This window comes from Empidonax traillii, unplaced genomic scaffold (assembly GCF_003031625.1).
Source record: "Empidonax traillii isolate 1590-97213 ecotype Southwest subspecies unplaced genomic scaffold, ASM303162v1 scaffold22:size5013007, whole genome shotgun sequence".
NCBI lineage: Eukaryota > Metazoa > Chordata > Aves > Passeriformes > Tyrannidae > Empidonax > Empidonax traillii.
The window spans coordinates 1,325,456-1,346,813 of record NW_020955215.1 but is presented as its reverse complement, the minus strand read 5'-3'; the positions used below and the strand labels follow the sequence as shown (position 1 = coordinate 1,346,813).

The following is a 21,358-nucleotide window of genomic DNA, read 5'->3' as shown; positions in this document are numbered from 1 at the left end:
TGATGAGATTTATCCCTCTCTAAGAGGATTTTCCTTTAGGGCTGCCCCAGTCAGCCCCTCCCAGGCCCCAGCCCCACTCCCGGAGCTGCAGAGTCTAGACGGTGTCCTATCCGTGCAGCATCGCTGCCGGTTGATCGCTCCAACAGTGCCACGCAGTGGCCACCGCCAGCACCCGGCATCGCTCCCAGGGACAGCTCGGAAACAGCTCCTCGCTGCGATTGTTCCGTTCCTCAGCTCCATGGCACGCAGGTCTCCTTTCCCTGGCGGAGGTCATGACCAGGTTCCCCTCCCATTTGATGCCAGTGTTGTGATCCCATGGTTTTTAAATGGAGAGCTGCCAAGGTCATGTGCCACCCTTTTGTGCAGAGAGGGATCCCACAGGGATGTCTGAGGTTTCCTTTTCCCTCGGCAGGTTATTGAGAAGAACCTGAGCGGCTGGTGGTACATCCAGATCGAGGAGAAGGAAGGCTGGGCCCCCGCCACCTTCATCGATAAGTACAAGAAAACCAGCAATGCATCCCGGCCAAATTTCCTGGCTCCGCTCCCCAACGAGATGGCCCAGCTCCGGCTCGGTGATGCTGTGGTCGACGGCAGCGGCAGCGAGGAGGCCACAGGGCCCTGCCGTCCTCTGCCAGAGGCTCCTCCTAACGGTACAGACTGCAGTGGGAGGTGGGCCAAAGACTGGAAGGGGCGGGAGGCTCCCGAGAGTGGGGACCTTTCCTTTGCCGGGGGCTATGAGGAGATCTCCGACCGTGACACAGAGGAGAAGCCCAGCCTGCCACCCAGGAAGGAGTCCATCATTAAATCAGAAGGCGAATTACTTGAGAGGCAGAGACCTCCCCCCAAGCCCCCAGGCATGATTTTGCCCATGATCCCACCCAAGCAGTCGGCAGCCCCAAAGGACAGCAAGAAGCCAGAGCTCAAACCAGAGAAAGGCAAACTCTTCCAGCTGAAAAACGAAATGGGACTGGAATGTGGACATAAGGTGTCAGCCAAGGAGGTGAAGAAGCCAAACCTCCGGCCCATTGTCAAGCCAACCAAGCCAAAAGCTGAGCCTGTGGAGGACAAACCTGAGCCCATCACCCAGAATCCATTCTTGAAGTCTAGACCTCAGATCAAGCCAAAGCCCGCTGCATCCCCCCGGACGGACCCACCTCCAGCTGATGATAAACTGGACATCTGCAGCCTGCGGAGCAAGCTTAGACCTGCAAAGTGCCCAGAGAAGCCCCCTGAGCAGGACACTGCTGCCAGTGAAATCTCCTTCAGTAATGCCATGGTCTCTTCGGAGGCTCCTGGAAGGTTTCCAGAGCGACCAAGCACGGAGAGCAAGCCTCTGCCCAAGCTGGACAGCTATGCCATGAAAGAGGCACTGCCCAAATCTTCCCCGGGCCCAGCAAACACCCCGTGTGTCAAGGACGCCCCGCCACAGCGCCCCGTTGTGCCACCCCGCAGACCACCCCCTCCCAAGAAAACAGGGGCTCCTGCCCCTGGCCCCGCAGTGGAGCTGAGGGCCCCAGCACGGGAGGCGCCTGAAATCAGGTCATCCGCAGTGCCAGGGAGGCCCATGCTGGTACCTCCAAAAGCCAAGCCCTTCCTCTCTGCCTCTATCCAAGATGAAGCCAAAGCAAAAAGCAGCATAAGCCCAAAGGTCATTTCCAAACCCGTGGAGAGAGGGGAACCCAGGGAGAGGACCTCAGCCCCTGTCTCCAGCCTGGATATTACCAGGGAAGCTCTCTATGTGGCAGTGGCAGATTTTGAAGGTGACGAGGAGACCAACAGCTTTAAAGAAGGGACTTTGTTTGAAGTTCGTGAGAAGAACAGCAGTGGCTGGTGGTTTTGCAAGGTCCTGACAGGGGGGCCGTGCTGGGAGGGCTGGATCCCTTCCAATTACCTACGGAAGAAGCCCTAGCCACTCCTCTGCTTGCACGGCTGGAGGTTCCCTGGTCTCTCACCTGAGTATTTAATTAGCAGATTAATTTATAGTTTTCTGTGAGGCTGGCTTTAAAGGGAAAGATAATAATTGAGATCCCACGCATCCCAGCTGGTGCCTGTTGGCAACAGCGTGGAGGAAGCAGCTTGGCCTCCCCTTCCCCCCGTGTGCTCCAACCCACCCTCCTCCCCACATTCTCCCAAGGACTTGGCTCCTGTGCCATCCTGGCAGCCCAGACATGCAGCTGGAGCTGTCCTGGACAAGCTTCGTGGCGTATGATGGCTCCCATGGTTCTCTGTGATCAAGGGATGGACCTTGATAGACATTTTGCCACCTGTACCGTAAATTAAAGTAGCCAGGTGGAATGGTACCAACAAAGGAAATCTGGCTGCACAAAAGCATTTGCCTTTCCCTGAAGCTCAGGGTCAAGGTCAAATGTTGTAAGTCACCTTGCTCAGTCCAGGTGTGTGGCAGAGCCATAGGGAATGTGGCAAAAAGGAGGAATGATTGCTGAGAGGAGGGTTCCTGTAGCTCTGTCTGCATGTGATTGCACAGGCATCGCCCAGTTAAGGGCTGTGCCTTGCTCCACCCACACGTGCCATAAGACCCTCCCTGCTCTGTGATGACAAGTGTTAACTTCAACATCCTCCTGATGGAAAAAAATAGAGAGAAATACACACACAAACTCATCCAACAGGTCCTCTCTGTGCTGATCCAGGACACCATGCAGGCTTCTCCCCTGCAGTACCGCAACCAAACGTCAGAGGGGTTTTGCTGAAGAATACTATGCAAGGCACAGAGGACCAAAAAGACCCCAAAAGCCCTGGAAAAGGGATGCTTTGCTTTCCTACCCACACTGACTGCCCTGCTTGTTGGACTAATAGGGGACCACCCCTTCCCATGACCCACTGAGCTTCCCTGGGCTGGCGGGCAGCAGCCAGGAGGTGGGTCCTTCCATAGGTGCTGATATTATCAAGTGCAATCCAGAATGTGGGAGTTCAGCTCCTCATCACAACCAGTTGTGAGGTGTGTCTGGTGCTCAGGGGCTGCCTACCTTGTTTGTCACCCCACCTGCCTGTCTTCCAGGTCCTTTCATTTCACTCTGTGTGACAGGGGGGGCTTCGAGTCAAGCAGAGCCTGGGATTTTTCAGTACTGACGTCCTTACCTGCCAAGCCTAATCTTGCCCACAGTGCTGCTTATCCCATCAGGAGGATGAGCATGGATGAGCTGTCATTCCCCAGTGCCGAATTCTTCCCTTTTGTCCTTGTCTACTTACAGGTTCAGGGCCACATTTCTCTCCAGAAGAGCTTTAATCCTGGCTGTTGGTTGGTTTCACAGAATCACAGAATAGCTGGGGTTGGAAGAGACATCTGGAGATCATCCAGTCCCACCCCCAGCCGAGGGAGGGTCAGGTTTTGTGTTGACCAAGCCCTGTTGCCCCTTCTGGTCTAATTGCAAGTGTGAGCACTGCAGCCACATTGTTTTGCTGCTGAAAATAATTACAGTTTTCCCTCTAATTTGAGGCTGGCAGAATTGAAGCAGTGTTCTCCACTCCCCCAAATGCTCGCTTTCTTCTCTGTCCCATATTTTCTACCCTAAAAATCTAGAGATGAAGATCCCTCTGTCTGCATATAGAATGAAAATGGCGGTGCCTGTGGCCAGGATTGTTCTGGAGCAGTGATGGAGCAGTTTGTCCCAGCACTGGTTTGATGTGATAGAGAAGTCCTGACCATCCCTGTCTGGTCTCATCCAGGAGCCCCAAGATCCAATTTTACCCATGGGAATTCATGCACCCCATTCTCCATTTGATTCCTCTCCCTCCCACCTGCGGTTTTCTCTGGTGGCACATCAGCCTCTGATCAGAGTGACTCACCTGAGCTGGCAATGAGTGATCCATTTGCAACCCGATCCAGTAACGAAGCTCTTTGCATGGCAAACTGCAAGTTGTTGATGTGCTCCTGGGAGAGTTGCAGGGTGGGTTGGGGGAGCAGCACTGCCTTCACTCTGCACATCACTTGCTCCAGTAAAGCCTTTATGCTTTTGGAAGAAGTGGGGACAGGATGAGTTAAACCAGAGCTGCTTGTCAGCCAAATCCAACCCCTGCCGTATCTGGGGAAGGGGCTGGACCTGTATCCCCCTGTCTGCTCTGGTAGTTTTATGCAGGGGTGATGGGGCTGTGTGTCCTTTCCTCGGGTATTGTGTCCTTGCTCTGTCTTTGCTGAATGGCCTTTTAATCTCAGAATTGCCTCTTCTTGCTCTCTCTGAGATCTCACTGCCCTGGCTTTCAGAGAGGACTATGCTGTTTGTGTGGCCTCTGCACTAAATGAGGGCTATTCCCGCTTCCCTCCCAGACTGAACCTCAGAACTGGTAGTGCTTCATTTTGCAAACACAAGTACTGTATTCGGCTCATTGAGCACATGACAGGATCACTCCCTTGTTCCTAAAGAGCTTCCAGGAGGGCAGGGTGAATGCCCAAAGGGGGCATCACACTCAGTATATGCCGACACCTGCAGCCTTACCCCTTCCTACCACTCTTCTGTCTGTGAAGGGACTGCAGGCTGGACAACTCCTGCCAGGAAGATGCCAAGAGCCATTGGGCTGGCAGGGCTCTTTCTGTCCCCCATCTGATACGTGCCCCCCAGTTCAGCCATGTGTGCCCCAAGCCAGGCTGTGCCTCCTCTCTGTACCTCACATGTCACACGCGGCCGAGCTCCCCGACTACCTCGTGAGGAGGAGGAGGAGGGCAACCACAAGCACCCCGAGCTTGCCCACGGGGTGCATCACCCCATCAGCCAACACCCAACAGCCCAGTGCAGCACCAGGGTCGAGGTTTGTGATGAGGGGGGGCATCACCATGGCTTGGGGCCCACGAGCTGGGTGTGGGTTTGGCACATCCCCAGCGGGCTGTCGGCCCTGCTGTTCCCTGCTCCTCACAGGCTCCCTAAAACCTCCCAAACCCCGTTTGTTTGTCCGTGTCTCGCTATATTATGTAAGTGCGTATAAATCTACATTACTGTGGGCGGGTGGGGGGCAGCAGAAGGTAGATGTAGCTGTGTACATGCCTATCTATACTTTCACCTTTATGGGATGGATTTTTTTTTTTTTTTTTTTGGTGGGTTTGGGATTTTTTTTTTTTTTTTGTGGGGGGGGTGGGTAGGGAGGGTTGTTTTCTTTTTTTTTTTTTAAGAAATAAAAAGAAACTGCTTGACTGGTTTCAAGCACCTTAGTGAACCCGTGTGTGGCTGGTGTAATTCTGGGGTGAAATGTGGTGTGCTGCTCTCCTGTGCAGAGCAGTGGCAGCTCAGCCCAGGGAGCTGGTTTGGAGTTTGACATGTGCCATCTGTCCTGGCAGCTGTGGCTGTGCTCCCCCACACAGCAGTGCCCGGGAGTGGTGAGGGTTATGGGTACCCTGGCAGGTCCTTGTGAAGTGTGCAGAGCTGCTCCATGGCCTGAGACTGGCAGCACTGGCCTGTTGGCATCTCAGAAGGATCAGCTCTGTGGATAAAGTGGGGCAACAGAGTGTGTAAAAAAGGCATTTTAGCCATTGTTGGTCTCCTTCACCACCTGTGGCGAGCGAAGGTTTTCGTGTGAACACTTAACTCTGGCCGTGTGCTTGCCAGGGCAGAGTTATGAATGAATTTTTCCACTCCACATTAAACCATATCTGAGGCTACTTGACTGGTGTCTGGCTTCAGCAGCCCACATTTCAGGATATAAACAGTTTACAGAGCAGCCTTCTGTTGGCCTCTGCTTGTGAAATTAAGAGCCAGGCATTGCTAAGAAAAAAGAAAAAGAAGCAGTGACTCCCAGAAGCAAAATGAGAAGCATGTAAAGTGTGTAACTTTTTTTTTTTTTTCTTTTAAGCAGATGAACAGAGCTGTCCTGACCTTTCCTCTCTGGATCAGCACTGACACGCTTTGCAAACCACTGCCCAGCTCAAGCTCTTTTAAACACTCTGGAGCACTCTGTACAAGCCAAAGTTTTATTTGTTTCATAAACAAGTAAAATTATATTAATGTAAAACAGGTAAATGGACAAAAGTAAAACACACAGCACTGAACACAACGCTATAGAGTACTGACATGTAGAAGTGCAGTTCCCTCCCTCGTGCGATGCCCTCCCTCCCCCGGTCCCCCAAATGATTTGCTTGAAAAGCCTAATACAGAGGTCCAAAATCTGATTCAGCTTAAACAAGATGTACAGGTCACAGTATTGAATCATAAAGGTAATGACAAGAGAGTAACTGTCTCAGAAAGGGGGAAGGTAAAAGAGTTCCCCAATCACTTCTCTTTCTTCCTTCCTTTCTTCCTTTTTTTTAAATTTTTAAACAAAGAGGTTAAGGAGGAGAGGGGGGGAAAAACCATGGAAATAAACACTTTTTCACTTCAGTATATATATATATATATATATATATATATGTATATATATATATATAAAGCAGGATTCTCAGTGAACACAAAATTCTATAAAACTACCATTGATCTGTGTTGTTTTCTCCCCCCCCCAATTTTTTTTTTCTTTTTAAAAGTTGCTTTAAAAAGGATAAAAAGTGCACAGACACCCTTATAAGGCACAAACAGATCTTCTGTACAAATCATATATCATTGGACTGTTTAAAAAAAATAGCAATACGAATACTAACAATTAAATCTGAAAGAGGCTACTTTTTCCTGGACTTTTTTTTTTCTTTTTTTTTTTTTTTTTTTTTTTTTTTTTTTTGAGGCCTATTTTGGAAAATTCCTGTTGCTCTCAGATAGGCAGGGTGACACATCCACTGCTCTCACGTCCTGTTTGCTGCTCGGCTGTGCTCCAGACCCTGTCTGAGCTGATTCCCTTGCTGGCATCACTGGGTGCTGCCCTTCTGGAAACTGGTCTTGGCTGCTACAGCAAAAATTCAGCCTCTGCAATGTGTCCTGAACAGCTCAGGCCCAGCCTGGGGTGGATTTGGTATTTCTCCTTGCTGGCTTAAAAATACAGAAGAGATCTACACCAAAATAAACCCCACCCCAGGCGTGCACCAATCCTGCTCACTGAGGACCTGAGGTGTTGGGCAAGCAAACGGGCTCTGCTCTGCTGGTGTGGCTGTGTGCAGTGACCAAAGGGACTGGGCACTCCTGAAACTGGGACAGCAGCCCCGGGGGTGGCCACTGGTGCTCACAAAGCCCAGACCTGATACAGGCTGACATCGCTCGCGGTGGATTCCGACAGCTTTCCTTGAATTCCTCATCATGCAAAGGCTTCCCACTTGCAGCCTGTCCCCAGGCAGGCACTGACCCGCCTGGCCCTTCATCCCGTGCTGACATGCCCTGCCATCATCGTGCCCTTGGTGCTGTGCCCACCAACAGCCTGATCTGCCAGTGTGGCACCCGGGAGGTCTCTAGGAAGGCAATGCCAGGAGGGCAGCCAGGAGGTCCAGGTAAGGCTCCAGATGCAGGGAAGCTGCCCTTGCTACCTCCTTCAGTAAAGGTGTGAGTGAACTCGTGCCGCAGTCGCGGTGCCAGTGGCTGTGCTGAGGGCTGAGCACGCTCGGCGGTGGCACAGACAGTGCCATCAGCCAGGTTCCCAAAAAGGACTCTGCAAAGCCAGTGGGCCCTTGTGCTGATGCAGCAGGGCAATAGCTGAGAGATGTCACTCTAGAGCAGCCTCTCATTTATACACTTAATTAAAATGTTCATCAGTTCTTAAAGGTAAAAAAAAAAAAAAAGGTTTCCCCGTGCCCTGTGAACTGGCAGGCACAGCCCACTGCAGGAGGAGAATGAGCCGCTCTCCATGATGGAGAGCAGGGCTGGCTGCTGGTCAGTAACCAAACACAGCTCTCCTGGCACAGCCAAACCACCACCCAGGCAGCAGCACCAGGAGAGGGGATGTGCACCCACAGCTACTGGCACCTTGCAGGAGAGAAGAAATGGCCAGAAGAGATGACAGGCACTGACAACATCAGGCTGCCCCTCTGTGCCCAGAAGCCCTGAAATATACAGGAGCTGCTATTTTGTTTTTGTCTTTCTTGGACTAAAATTGCACCTTTCTGAAAAAGCTGTTCTTACGCACTTGGTAGCACATGGTCACCAAGCTACAATACCAGCCCCTCTCTCATCCTCCCATTTGTATCCTCTCTCTTTTTCCCTCTCAGACCAACTGGAAGCTGGTCAGACTCAGGCTGAAGGACTGGACAGGGGCTGTGCAAGTGGGCAGAGGACGGAGAATGGAGGAACTGAGTTCCTTGCACCAGTCCCAGTGCTGCACACTCAGATGAAACCCATTTACATTATCACATCTGAAACCCATTTACCTTTAAAGTCCCAATATCTACTAATAGCCCCAGAGCCTTTTTCTTTCCTACTCCTAAGTAAAGCCAAGTGAGTTAGATCCCTGTTTTTCTCAACAAGTTCTCATCTACTGTTGAGACCCAGCTGTGCTGGAAAACCTGGAAAGGCAGAAGAGCAAGTAGGTAAGATCAGCACATACAGAGTCGTCAGAAAAAAAGGTGAGCCTGCTGGGACTGGGTCAGAAATTAATTTCTCACCACAGGCTCCAAAAAGCCTCCATGGTGGGGCAGGAGGAAAGCTGAGCCCTGCCATGGCACTGGCTGCAGGGGAAGGTCTAGGACAGGTCTAGCCAGGCAGGATGGGGTAACATGGCAGCTGTGCCACCTGCCAAGAGGGCAGAGCAGAATGCAGGTGTGTGTGTGCCTGGAGATGGCAAACACCATCACAGCCAGGATTGCAGTGTTCCCACCCAAACACTCATCTCATCCATAGGCTGCAAATTATGGCTTAATCAGGCCTGGGTCGCTCCTCATAGCTGCCCACTGCTGGGGCTGGCTGGGCTCTCAGTGGGCTACCCCATGGCAGCTCTTCAGGTCTCAGCTTCCCTGGCCAGAAAGTCCCTGCTCTGCCACAGAAAGCAAAAGCTGATTTATCTAAGTCCAGACTGGCTTTTCCATGTACCCCATAAACCTGTTCACGGGGACGGAACCCAAACAAGTGAGAATCTGGCTGTGCTACTATTTGGCTTTAGCTAGTTCTCCTTACACGGATGAATAGGGCATTTCCAGATCAGTTTTGTCCACTTTGAACCCTCCCGCTTATTTTGTTCCACCACAGCAAAAGCACTTGGCAGCAGCCCAGAGCTGTTCAGGTTTTGGGGTCAGGAAGCCCAGTGGCACCTGGCACTGACCAAATGGCAACCTCCCCTTGCAGATCCACACCACAGCAAGCCTCCTCCGGAGCAGGAAGAGGGAAAAAAGAACCTTTGCACGGGAAATTTCTCATTTGCAGCTGGGTTAGGTGCAGACCGCGATTCCCCGGATTCACCTGTGGGCACACAGCCTGGCCGTGCCTTTGGGCCCTACACGATCCTCAGCTCAATTTTATCCCTGAATTGTGCCCTACCTGTCAAATAAGGAAACACAGATAACGAGCCACTTGATAACGACTGACCAGCACGATAACCCATAAGCAGGGACGGAAAGGCGTGGTTACTGCTAGCGGCGTTCCCCTTCCTACAGCCCGAGGCGGGCGCTAAGGGCGGTATATTTTAATAACATCTTTGATGACCCGTCGGCAGATTGGGCAGCAGGCGTTGAGCTGCTTCTTCAGCTTAAGACCGCAGGTGTTGCAGAGGCACATGTGTCCGCAGGTGTAGATCACCGTGTCCACCTCGCTGTCAAAGCAAACGGTGCACTCCCCGTTCTTGCTGCTGGATGGCTCCGGAGGGGGGAAGACAGGAGAGATGGGGGGGCTCAAGGGGGAGCTTGGAGCAGTCACTGCGAAAAGAGGAGGAAGGAATGAGATCGTTTAGTTGCCACAACGGTGCAAACCTGACACTGTACAACACATACGCTCAAGTCAGTCTTTAAGGCTCTTCCTTCATTAGTCATTGCCTGGTTTATTCCAACCAGTAGCCCAGTTACAGTTCCAGGCAGAGCCTGCTATCCCTTTTTTACAAATGGGGCAAGTGCCACATCCACACATTTTTTGAACAGTTCTAGGGATGGTGATTCCACCACTTCCCTGGGCAGCCTGTTCAATGCCTGACCACCCTTTCAGTTAAGAAATTGTTCCTAATATCCAGTCTAAAACACCCCTGGTGCAATGTGAGGCCATTTTCTCCCATCTTGTCACTTGTTACTTACAAGACAGACCAACCCCCACTGACCTCCACCCTCCTGTCAGGGAGTTGTAGAAAGCAAGAAGGTCCTTGAGCCTCCTTTTCTCCAGGCTGAGCCCCCCCAGCTCCCTCATCTGCTTTTCATCAGACCTGTGCTCCAGACCCTTCCCCAGCAACACTGCCCTTCTCTGGATGTGCTCCAGCACCTCAACGACTTTCTTGTCATGAGGGCCCCAGAACTGAACCCAGGATTTGAGGTGTGGCCTCCCCAGTGCTCAGTACAGGGGGACAGTCACTGCTCTGGTCCTGCTGGCCATTGCTGGTACAAGCAACGTGCAGACTTTCTTTAGGCCATGAAAATCTTCCCACCACTTGGTGTTTTCCTACAGTTCCTTCTGTCAGTCTGGTAGGAAATGCAACATCTCCCCCTAACCTTGCCCTGCTGTCTTGCATAGTCCCAGTCCTATCTCATGCAGGATTCCTGTCCTGCTGTGGTGGGAGCCGTGGGCCAGGCTGTCCTTACCCAGCGATGACTCTGAAGCCGATGACGACCTGTTGACGCTGAAGGCCATGTCCGAGTCGCTGTCGTACTGGGAGCCGCCGGGGGATCCTGAGGGCGAGACGGTCACCGGGCTGGACTGCACCGTGCCTGAGAACACAGGACAGAGCTCAGCTGAGCCTGCCATGGGCAAGGGACACCCCAACCCCAGCTAAACACCTGCTGAGCTGCTCCCACCCCACACACACAGGGTGCTGCAGGGTAAAGCCCAGCTTCTGACTTAAGTGCTGCCCCTTAGTAATGATTTGTAGTGACTTTGGAGGTGCACGATTTTGAATGTGAGGTCCAGAGTCTGGACCTCATTACGCCATTGTACGATGCTTGTTCAGTGCTTCAGTGAAGCAAGAACCAGGTTATCCGACATTTGGGAGTATAAAATCACTTCCCCACAGTCCCAATTTCTCCAGCAGCAGTCGCTGTCTCGCTGTCAGCATTGCTTTGGATGAGGAAAACCTGCTTTACAAAATCATCAATGTCTGCTTTTCTGGTAGAATCCCTTCTGTTAGATCCAGCAATGGATCAAAAGTGCCAGCTGATACCCGAGCTGTGGCAGTGCTTGAGGAGCGATTACTGTCCAATACTTGTGCTTAAACAAGAGCTGTGCTCACAAACATCATCATCCTTACCAAGGCAGGAGTTTAATACCTTTTGTCTGGAATAGGGAGTTTATAAAGAATCTCTTTAAAAAACAAAGCCTCTGAAATACAGCTGCCTCCCCCGACAGCCATCCCTGCCTGCTGCTTATTTTATGTCTCCAGCCTCATCCATTTCTGGGGGACTTCTGTAGGCTGCACACTTCTATGTGACAGCCACCATGTCTCACTCACTCTTGTTTACAAACACAAGGTGAGATCAGGAGCTGCTTCCTCACATCGGTGGACACTTACGAGTGCAAACCTGTAGCTCTGGTTCTGGACCAGGGAACTTCACAAGCCAGGTGCTCCCTGATATCCTTTCTTTTGGCTGCACTTACCCAGTATTTTGAGCTGGTTGATTACACCATGGATTGTAAAAAACACCCAGAGAGACTGTGAGGTGTCCACACACATCAACATTCCTCGGCTGGCTCCATTCACCCCGTGGTGCACCTCTCCATTCGGCAAGACCATGAAGCTGAGAATGTCGCCGTTGTTGAGGACCGGGAACGCTCGGTAAACCACCCAGTACTCTTTGCGGTCCAAGAGAAAGTCTGGATCTGCTGGGAGCTCGTTTGTCCGTAAAGTACTCGGATCACAAGAAGTGATGCCAAACGAAAGGGCCCCGTAGTATGGCAACCCAAGGTGTCCTACTTCCACAAAGAGGCTTTCACCAATGTGCAAAGGCCGGTCAGAAAACACCAAAGTCCTATTGCTTTCCTGCCAGTTGGTGCACGCAACCATCCGGTCCTGAGAAAAGGTGATGTCAGGGCCGCGGGTGGGGTGGAACCGCAGGTCTGTGTCCAGGAAGGCCGGGACCCCCTGCGCATGATGCCGCCGGTTTGGGCAGCAGGGGATGATGTGGTTGTCTGTCGCAAGTCCTGGTACCCGGCTTAGGTTTAGGTTTGCAATTTTGGCCACCACTTGGTTGTTCTCTAGTTCGTTGTTGTTGAAGTTGGCTGAGTCGTGGTTGCTCTGCGGAAGGCAAGTGCTGAGCCGGGCAGTGCTGAGCCGGGCAGTGGTCATGGTCTCTGCAAACATGCTGTCTGTGAGACAAAGCCAGTGACACAGGCATTAGAGGCAAGATACAACTGCCTACTTCTGTGGTTATAATTATTATTTCAGCCTACAGATTCAGTCCCTCTGAATGGAAAATCAACGGGAAAAATCAGCCAGAGGTCAAGCACTAATTGGTGGAGATTCAAGTGTGGAGCAGGCAGAAGGCAGAGAAATAGCTGCATCTTGGCACCAGCCAAGGAAAAACAAGTGTTTCAAAGTACCCATGTGATCTGAGAGTTCCCTGCACTGATGATGAATTGCAAAAAGCTGTAAACCAGCGTGGTCCTACAGCTTTCTCAGTGGAGAGGTCTAATAGCTTTGAGATCACTCTTTAAGAGAAGGAAACCTCTCAATATCTTGTTGTCCAAAGCTCTTGTATCAGTCAAATCCACAACACAGTGATGGGCAAAGGAACACAAGCACAATAATCTTTCCACACTCCTTGTCATTGCCTTATAACTGTCCAAGCACAAGTGTTTCTAAGAGAGATCATTTTAAGGAAGATATCAAGCTTTGTATCTCAAGGGTGTTCTCAGCCTTACAGAGATTCTGAATGGAGAGCTGGTCACAAAAGCTACTTCCTGCAGGTGTTAGAAAGCTTTTCATGGCAGAGAATTGTTTTCCCTTTTCACAGCAAAGGGAAAGTCAGGATGTTGATCTTTAACTCATTTTCCAGATTTTCACTTCGGCCATGTCAGACTGGGGGGACCATGTAAAGGTGTGGAGAAGTTTGGGAGTGTCCTTGCTTCTACCTCCAGCCCTGCCCAGGGCAGCCTGGACACTTGACTTTGAAGGCAAGGCCTCAACCCATTCAGCAAAGTCGAAGCCCGTGGAAGTAAAGAGTCTGTGTGAATGAAGCAGACTCCTGGTCTTCCCAGAGATAGGGGTGAAGAAGCCCAGCACCAACACTGACTGCTCCTTGGAGGAGAAAATCAACAGGCTTTTACCAAAGAAGGAAAAACACTCAAATCCATCCAGCACCTGCAAAGCAGAGGCTGCCTCATTCTGCAGCAGGAGAGGCTGCTGGGGTAGAATGATGGCTGGACCAGCTCCTTCTGGCAAGGACAGGGTGTCTGGCAAGAAAGAGGAGTAAGACATCCAAGTTTCATGATGGATATGCCCCATCCCTGGAAGTGTTTGAGGCCAGGCTGGACGGGGCTTGGAGCAACCTGGTTGAGTGGGAGGTGTCCCTGCCCAAGGCAGGGGTTGGAACTGGATGATCTTTAAGGTCCTTTCCAATATAAACCATTCTGTGATTCTATGATGCATAATGATGAAAGATGCACTTTGTGCATCGGAACTGGAATTATATTTCACAGCTTTCTCAACTTGCAAAATTTTGGGAGGAAGAGACAGAGACAAGCACATCCTCAATGACACCATCACATCTGTAGCAAGGAGCCTGGGTCCCCCTGGTGCTCCAGACAGCTGAGCATCGCCCTGATTCCCAAGGCAGTTTGTGGAGTTTGGTATTTTAATTAAAAAAACATCAGAGTACAGGTGCTCCCAGGCTGAGTCTTTCACTCTGCACACTGGGATGATGCAGGCATGACAGGGGGTGAGGGGCAGAAAGAAGCAGCATTTTATTTTTCTAACTCCAATCTAATGAGGAAGAAGGAGTGCTTCAGTGAAGCAGCTGCCCTGGCCAATACAGCAAACACTCCTGCTCTGTGATGAGCACCAGAGGCTGGAGTGCATGGCAATTGCAATTACAGGATAAGCTACTGGTAAGGTTTAATTACACATTTGAGGCACAGCAGACAGGGAAAAGTGCTGTTTATGTGTAGCCTTCTCGCCTGTAAAATAATTGGCACCATTCAGAAGAATATGTGATGTAGCTGCCTGCTCACTGGACTAACCATTTCACAGCTTATCACCGGTGTCTGCTCTGTGCCAGGATGGCAGCACCATACCCTCGAGCAGGTGCAGCTGAGTTTGGCTGTTAAAACTCCATCAGCTCCTAGGAGCCTCTGGGAAAGGCCAACACTTGTATTTTAAAAAGATTCCCTGTGATGTAGCCCAGTTCAAAACCCTCCATCTAACACTGAATTCATTTGAAATTTCAGGGCCACAAAAGGAAAGTCATTCCACGGCAATCGGTTTGGTTTGCTAATGGGAACAACTTCATCCTCTCTTGCAGCCCTCCCCAAGGGTGATGTCTTTAAATCAGCCAGACACCACCTGAATGCAGTGATCTGTGTGATGCCCGTGTGTAAGGGAAGGGTAAGTCAGCTCACATCTGCAAATCCAGCCCCTTAAACTGCCAGCCTGGGGGGGACCAAGGCCAAGAGCAGAGAGAGGGGCTGGGGAAGGGCTCCAGAAAACTCTTAGGCAGTGAGTGGTAGTTTTCCAATGGACTGGCAGTAACTGGTAGCTGGGAAAGAATGAAAGCACTGGTCATCTTTGTCTGCTCGGTCCCTGGGACTTTGCTGTAAGCAGCACCATGTTTTTCCACTCCACAGCAGCACATCTGGCTCAGAGAAAGCTGGGTGAAGTTACAGGTAAAGATTTCCATTTATCCCTTTACAGAGCTGCTATAACGTGCAGCCTTAGGGCTTTCCATCACTGACATCTCTGAAATATATTGCTTTCTGGATCTCTAGTGCTGGCAAATGAAAAATGGTTAATTTGAGGTACAAAACCAACAGCAAATTAATTTTCTTAAGTCCCACAGAAATGATCAACCAGATAGATCATGCGTCATTTCTACAGGATCATACCTCTGTGGAAAGAGCAACCAGAAGAGCAAGCACACACTTACCTAGTATCTGCACTTCATGGGTAATCCCGTAGACATCTATGAGTGCCCAAAGGGGACCGGAAACTTTAATACCACAGTGAAACAGTATTGGCTCCTCATCATTAATACTGTAGAAGACTCTCCCATGACGATCAACCCAGAAGGCCAAGATATTGTCCCTCACAGCGAACCTCTCTGGCAAAGCTTTGGCCCAGTATCCGGGACGGGTCACCAGGTCTGGGCAGGCATACTTTGGTATCTCGTCAGAGCTCATCTGCGACGGGTCGTGGATGGTGAAGCCGAAGCGCAAGGCCCCGCTCCAGCCGTGGTGCACAGCCACCAGCTTCAGCCGGACCTTCTCGTAGAGGTGGATGGGCCGGTTGGTGAAGGTGACCCCATTGCAGAAGCTGTTCCTCCGCGTGGCCTTGCGGGAGTGAACGTCCAGGCGCACGTTCTTGCCTTTGGCTTGGGAGTGGAAACGCGGCGGCTCCGTGATGGCGAGGACCGAGCGCCTCTCATGGCTGCTGTTGGGCAGACTGTAGTACGGGCGGCTGGAGACGGAGCGGGTCTGGTGGCTTGTGTCTGCAAAAAGAGAAACCAGTGGCTCTGTCAGAAGTGCTTGACCCGGGCCATGTGCTGGCTCAGCCCTGCCTTGCCGGGTGTGCCTCGCGCTCCTCGCTAGGACCCGCTATTTAATCTCACAACGCTGTGCTTATCCACAATCTGCTCTTTGTTGTCCCAGTTTGGCCCTCAGCTTTATGCAAATGCAAGGCAAACACAGCTCTCAGGGTAAAGGTTAGGCAGCTTCCCTTCTACGCCCTGCAAAGCTGGATGGAAAGGAACATCCTTTGTTCCCATCAGATGCATCCTATTGCACTCGGAAAGGCTTAACACCTGCGACTGTGGCTCCAGATTTCCTATTTGCAATGCCTGTGCTGTTAACTCACACGGTGGCCAGAGACACACCAGCTCTGAGAACGGTCACGTGTCAGAGATGCTCGAGATGAACACAAATGTAGGAGACTGATTTTTGTGGTCATGAAAGCACTGGCTCCTCTGGGCCCTAATTTCGTAGCAATGAACAGGCACTTTTGAAAAACACAAATAAACCAACACATTTAGCAGCTGGAGCGCTACCTCTGCATCACCAGGCTGTTCTTCCACAACTTTCAACTCAGCCACTGGTTCAGATATCAGATGGAACTGGCACATTAAGGAGCATTTCATCCTGCAAAGCCTTGACTTTACATAGAACCTTCCATTTGAGCTCAAAGCACTTTATAAATGATGATTGTTTTCAGCTTCACAGCACTGCAGATGGCACAGAAATCCTGCCATCCTCATTTTACAGATGGGAGAAGGAGAATTTATGGGTGAGATCTTTCAGCATTTTAAGTCAATAGCAATTTTGAGACCAATTTCAAGAAAAGCAGATCTGGGGCCTAAAATGAAGTTCACACAAGCATGAAGCAGAAGTGAAAAAAGCTCAACTTTTAATCTTAAGCCTTAGCTATGAGCTCCCTGAGGTGGAGGCAATCTCTTTTGCATATCCTTGAACACATGGGGTTTCACTCCAGGACTTGGGATCCCATCACACCATCACCACCATGATGCTACAGGCAATTCGGTCTCCCCATTTCCCACCCACTCCACCTCTCCTCCTCTCTGCACCTGGCTTTGTAGATTTTTTAAGCAAAAATGGAACGTATCCTGAGTGCTCAAAGTCATCCTGTTAAATATAAAACTGCATCACATGCTCACATTCATTTTGAACTATTTTGCCACGTTTGAAGCTTTAGAAGCCGCCTGCCTGGCCCTTCCTTCAAGCTGCTTCCTCCCTCTGTGTAACCCCAGGCTTTGCTTTGTGACAAGGGATGCATTTTCTGACGCTTTCCTCTCTTGGGAAAAAAAAAAAAAAACACCAGAAGATGCCGGGAGCACAGCTGGGAATGCTGGTAGGAGGCTGCAGTTGTGACACCTTTTTCTGCAAGCAAAACCATAGCAGACAGGGCAGCAAGAGGCTGGGACCTGCATTTGTGGCTGAACTAACAGAGGCACTAAGCAACCACTGCCTTGGCAAATGAGAGAGACAAGGGGTCACAGACAAGATCTGAACACAGGATTAGCCCTTGAAATCAGGCATCTGCGACAGGAGCCAAAGAACTACAGAGGCAAAAAGCTCCTGTTTGCAGCAAGACAAAAAGGGCAATCCTAAATTGTGACAGGCAAGTGCACAAAAGGTGGCTTTATGCTTCTTCCTTCTGTACATGATAGTCGCTGTGTAGCACCAGGTAATGGTTAATCCTGTCCTACACCAGTGTAAATAAATTCATCCTTGCTCTTAAACCAGTGGGAGGGGGTTACCATTTCCATGGCAGAGCCATGAAGGCAACCCCCACCCCAGTCTCCCCCCAGTGTTAAATCCCCTGGGGCACTGTCCCTGACTGGCACAGCACCTCTGTTCCCAGCAGCACTGCAGGCCAGGTGCATCCTCCTGGACTTATCCCAGTGCAGGACAGGATTCCCGGGGTATTTAGGGTCAGCCTTGGCCATGCCTGTAGGAGGTGGGGGCATTTCTTTTTGTATTCCCAGGAGAAATCTCATTTCTTGCCTCCTGTAGAGCTAAATTGTAGAGATGCCTGCTCTCATCACAGACCCACCCAGCTCATGTGGGTGCTGCTCCACGTGTCTGTGTGTTCCCAACAGACGCTGCTGCTGCAAAGGAAGGGTAGTTTGGGGGTTCCTTAGCAGGGAGAGGCAGCATGGCATGAACCCAGCCAGCACACAGTGCAGGGTGAATGACCCTCAGCAGAGAGGGGTGAACCTTCTCCAGCCTTGCTTCCCTACACTGGCTCCCCATTTTCCATGTGGATTCATAGATCCCTTGTGCTGTTCCACTGGGATGTGGGTTCAGCAGAGCCAGGTGCTGCCAGGACAGACTTCAAGGGGCTCCTGCAGGATCAAGTGGGCTCAGTGCTGCCCTTTCACATCACACTCTGCCTGGCTGGGCAACAGCCTCCCTGGACAGAGAATCTCTCATTTCATAACCCACTGAACTGCTTTTTTTTCCCAAAATGGTTGAAAACAACCCCCCTGTGAAAGCAAGTGCCCTGGCCTCAATGTCCCTGTCTTGGCCAGGAGGCAGAAGGAGGGAAGAGAGCTCCTGTTCTCCTCTCCACTATCCTAAGAATACCCTGCTTTCCACTCCCAGTGCAGGACCAGCCTTCCTCCCACATCGACCTGCAGGAGAAAAGACACGATTAAAGATGGAGCACGGCAGGATGCGATTCCTCCAGCACCCCTCCTGGGCAGGTTCTTCTCATGCCACTTTTGGAAGGCACAGAGGACTGAGGTGGCAGTGACAATGCCAGCAGCACAAGTGACAGAAGAGCAACGACACAGGCACCCACTGCAAAAGCAGCTTTGGGTCCACCCTGCCAGAGAGGAACTTGGGGACAGGGTCTGGCACTCTTTGTTTTGGTTTGTTTTTTTTTTTTTAAAAAACAGGAAAGCATATTGTGACTAAACAATAGGAAAGTCCCCATAAGGAAATGAATGGATAATTTATTTATAACATCGTCCCCTCCTCGCATGAACACCTGCCGGTCGCCACCGGGAATAAAGCCTGACATAACCCGAGGCAGGGGAGGCAGAGCTTTCCCACTGAAACACGCCTGAAGCTGAGCTGGGACATGTGCTTTACTCATTACGTGCTAACGGGGACTAGGCAAGCTCAACAGGATGTTTGTGCCTTTGAATTGCCCTAATTTGCAGCTCAGCTTCCATAGTTTGGATCACATTTCAGTCCCTCTGCTGTTTCTCCAAATCCTCTCCTCTCCTGCCTGCACTTCCCTACCCAAAAGCCAGTCAGTGGGATAATGACAGCCAAGCTCATGGCAGAAGTGCCACCCTACCCAAGGGTACCTGACAGGTAGCAAAGAGCTATGCCAACTCTTTTTTTCAGCTATGAGATTCCTACAACGCTTCGAGCAAGTAATCTCTTCTCTTTCTGCCTCACTTCCCTGTCTGAAAGAGAGTAACACTATTCCTCCACCCCACAGGAAGCTAAATGGATTAAAAAATATGAGGTTCTCAAACACTTCAATCCCTGAGCCCTGTAAGCATGTCAGCAGGCTGGCTACATCATCACATGGGACCAACTGAGTTCCCTGAGAGATGTCTTGAGATTCCATGCAACATTTTCCTTATTTTTGTTCCAGAGTTTTCCATATTTCATCCCTAGTCTCACTAACTGCAAACATGATGCTCACTCAAACACATAAGAGAGACTTCAGCACATATAAATTAAGGCAGGAAAGCAGAAGAAAAAGCTGAAGTGAAGGATGAAGAATGGTCTAAGGCTTCTCACTCTAACGTGCAGAAGAAAACCTTTTGGCGAGGCAGCATTTCCATCTACATCCTTATGGTGTCAGACAACACTGAAACAGATTTGGGTTATGGGGCCCCATGATCTCAGCTGCACATCTGAAGCTTCACCTGCTTTCCAAAAGGCCAGCGCATTCATTTCGGAGGTTATGCTGACCTTTGGAGAGGTATTTTAACAGACATGCACTTTGCATTTCAAAAAGGTACAGCAGGCAGACCCTGGACAAATTCCACATATTTATCATGGTTCCAGTTCTAAAAATAAACATTTTTTTCACCCATTTGTTCACAGCATCAGCTTTGCAGCAGCACTGTAATCCCACTGACAGCAGCAGACAAAATTCAGCACAAGAGCCCTCTCCCAGGCTGGCGCTCTCCAGGGTGTGGGATGGAGGAGGTTGCTCAGCTGGTGAGTGACCTTAAGCCAGATTGATCCTGTCTTCACTTGCCTGGACAAGCCAGGCAGGAATAATACCCCTAAATCGAGGGAGAAGGGAATAACATTCAAGGAGACCGGAGCTACAGCAGTCACAGTGAGAGCAGCCTGACAGGAGGAGGAGAAGGAGAGCACTGCCTCCCCCGTAAATCCATGGTCTGCATCAAAAGATGCTGTGCCCCACAGCATCCTTTTTTCTGAGGAAAAATCAGAAAGTAAACCCAAGTAAATCCGTGACAAGAGCCACATAGGATCACAAGAGGCAGTTTGGTGCCAAACAGGGTTATGTCCTGGATACAGCAAGGGAACAGAAATTCCTGCGACCATCACCCAGCTCACAGCAGATGCGGCTCACCAGCAGGCTGAGGAAGTGTGATCTCCTTGTGCTGTTCAGAGAAAGGCTGAGAGGTTCAGAGGAGAGGCTGAAAAGCTCAGAGGAGAGACTGAGAGGCAGCAGTGTGTGGCCTGAAATGTCTATCAAGCCTCGCTGCACAGGTGAAAGGGAATCCACCAAACACACCCACATCTTATCTTTATGGCCACTGCTTTATCTGTAACATGAGAACCTTTTCCTATTACAGTAGATAGTTGGGTCGGTGCTGCTGCAACACCCCTGTTGAACATTAAACAAGGTGTCTGGAGAGAGAGGGCAGGTGGTTTTTGCTTTGTGACAGGAAAACCCCAACAGGTGAGGACAAGAAGGCCAAGTTCGCTGCATGACTGCAAGCTTGTAGAAACAGCCCTCGGGGACTGAAGTCAATCCCAGTGTGGTCAGTCAAAGCATGGCCCTCACCACACTTGTCCCACAGCATCTCGACTGCTGGAGATGATGCAGCCGGATACTGGAAGGCTGGGAGAGGCAGATTGGGCTGTTACTGCAGATAACAAACATTAACAGTAACGTGAGACGGGATTCTGCTCCAACGAGATCTTATCTCCTGAGACCAGGAGATAAAAATCTGCTCACATAAAAATTTAGTGCACTGCCTAGACATTTCTTTTTTTTTTTTTTTTTAACATAGAAAATGTGTCGGGGAGCTCTGTGGGAAGCACTGGTGTTGCCTGTTCCACAGTCACCAGTGTGAATTTGTAAAGTTAGGCTACTAAATCCACTATAAGGCTGCTACAAAAAAAACTGGCCTCATTCCTGAATGTCCTGCTGGCTCAAACACTGGAAAACTCAACAATTAATAAATATTCCCCATGTAAAATTCCTGTGGTTTGCATGACTAGTCCAGGGCCCTGCTTTATGGAAGGTCGCCCTGCCTGGTCCTCTAACCTGAAACAAACTTCCAGGGAGTTAAAAAACTTGCACTAGAATGATACAGAAATTGAGGTGTTAAGGGACATGGAAGAGCCTGTTATGAATTACAGGAAATGTGACATTTTTGAAGAAACATTTGTGAAGGAGGGGAGGAGGAAAGACAGAAGTTGTTTTTTCATTAGAAGAAGGTGTGTTGTGGGACTGAGGTGACTCTTGATGCAAATATCTATTGGATATA

At 50.4% G+C, this 21,358-nt stretch overlaps 2 protein-coding genes across 2 annotated transcripts in view; one reads left to right on the top strand and one right to left on the bottom strand.

Annotated features, from left to right (window-relative positions):
- The window catches only part of SH3PXD2B (SH3 and PX domains 2B), a 69,077-nt gene extending 64,033 nt beyond the window's left edge, over positions 1 to 5,044 (top strand). Inside the window, exon 13 of the mRNA XM_027901403.1 lies at positions 413 to 5,044. Within this exon, the coding sequence (XP_027757204.1) occupies positions 413 to 1,909 (1,497 nt within the window). The 3' untranslated portion in view covers positions 1,910 to 5,044. The remainder of the gene's footprint in view (positions 1 to 412) is intronic.
- NEURL1B (neuralized E3 ubiquitin protein ligase 1B) overlaps positions 1 to 21,358 on the bottom strand; it is a 49,391-nt gene that overhangs the window by 9,661 nt on the left and 18,372 nt on the right. Inside the window, exons 2-5 of the mRNA XM_027901389.1 lie at positions 15,056 to 15,616; positions 11,574 to 12,281; positions 10,565 to 10,690; positions 8,197 to 9,697 (exon numbers count right to left, since the gene is read on the bottom strand). Coding sequence (XP_027757190.1) covers positions 9,453 to 9,697; positions 10,565 to 10,690; positions 11,574 to 12,281; positions 15,056 to 15,616 — 1,640 coding nt within the window. The 3' untranslated portion in view covers positions 8,197 to 9,452. The remainder of the gene's footprint in view (positions 1 to 8,196; positions 9,698 to 10,564; positions 10,691 to 11,573; positions 12,282 to 15,055; positions 15,617 to 21,358) is intronic.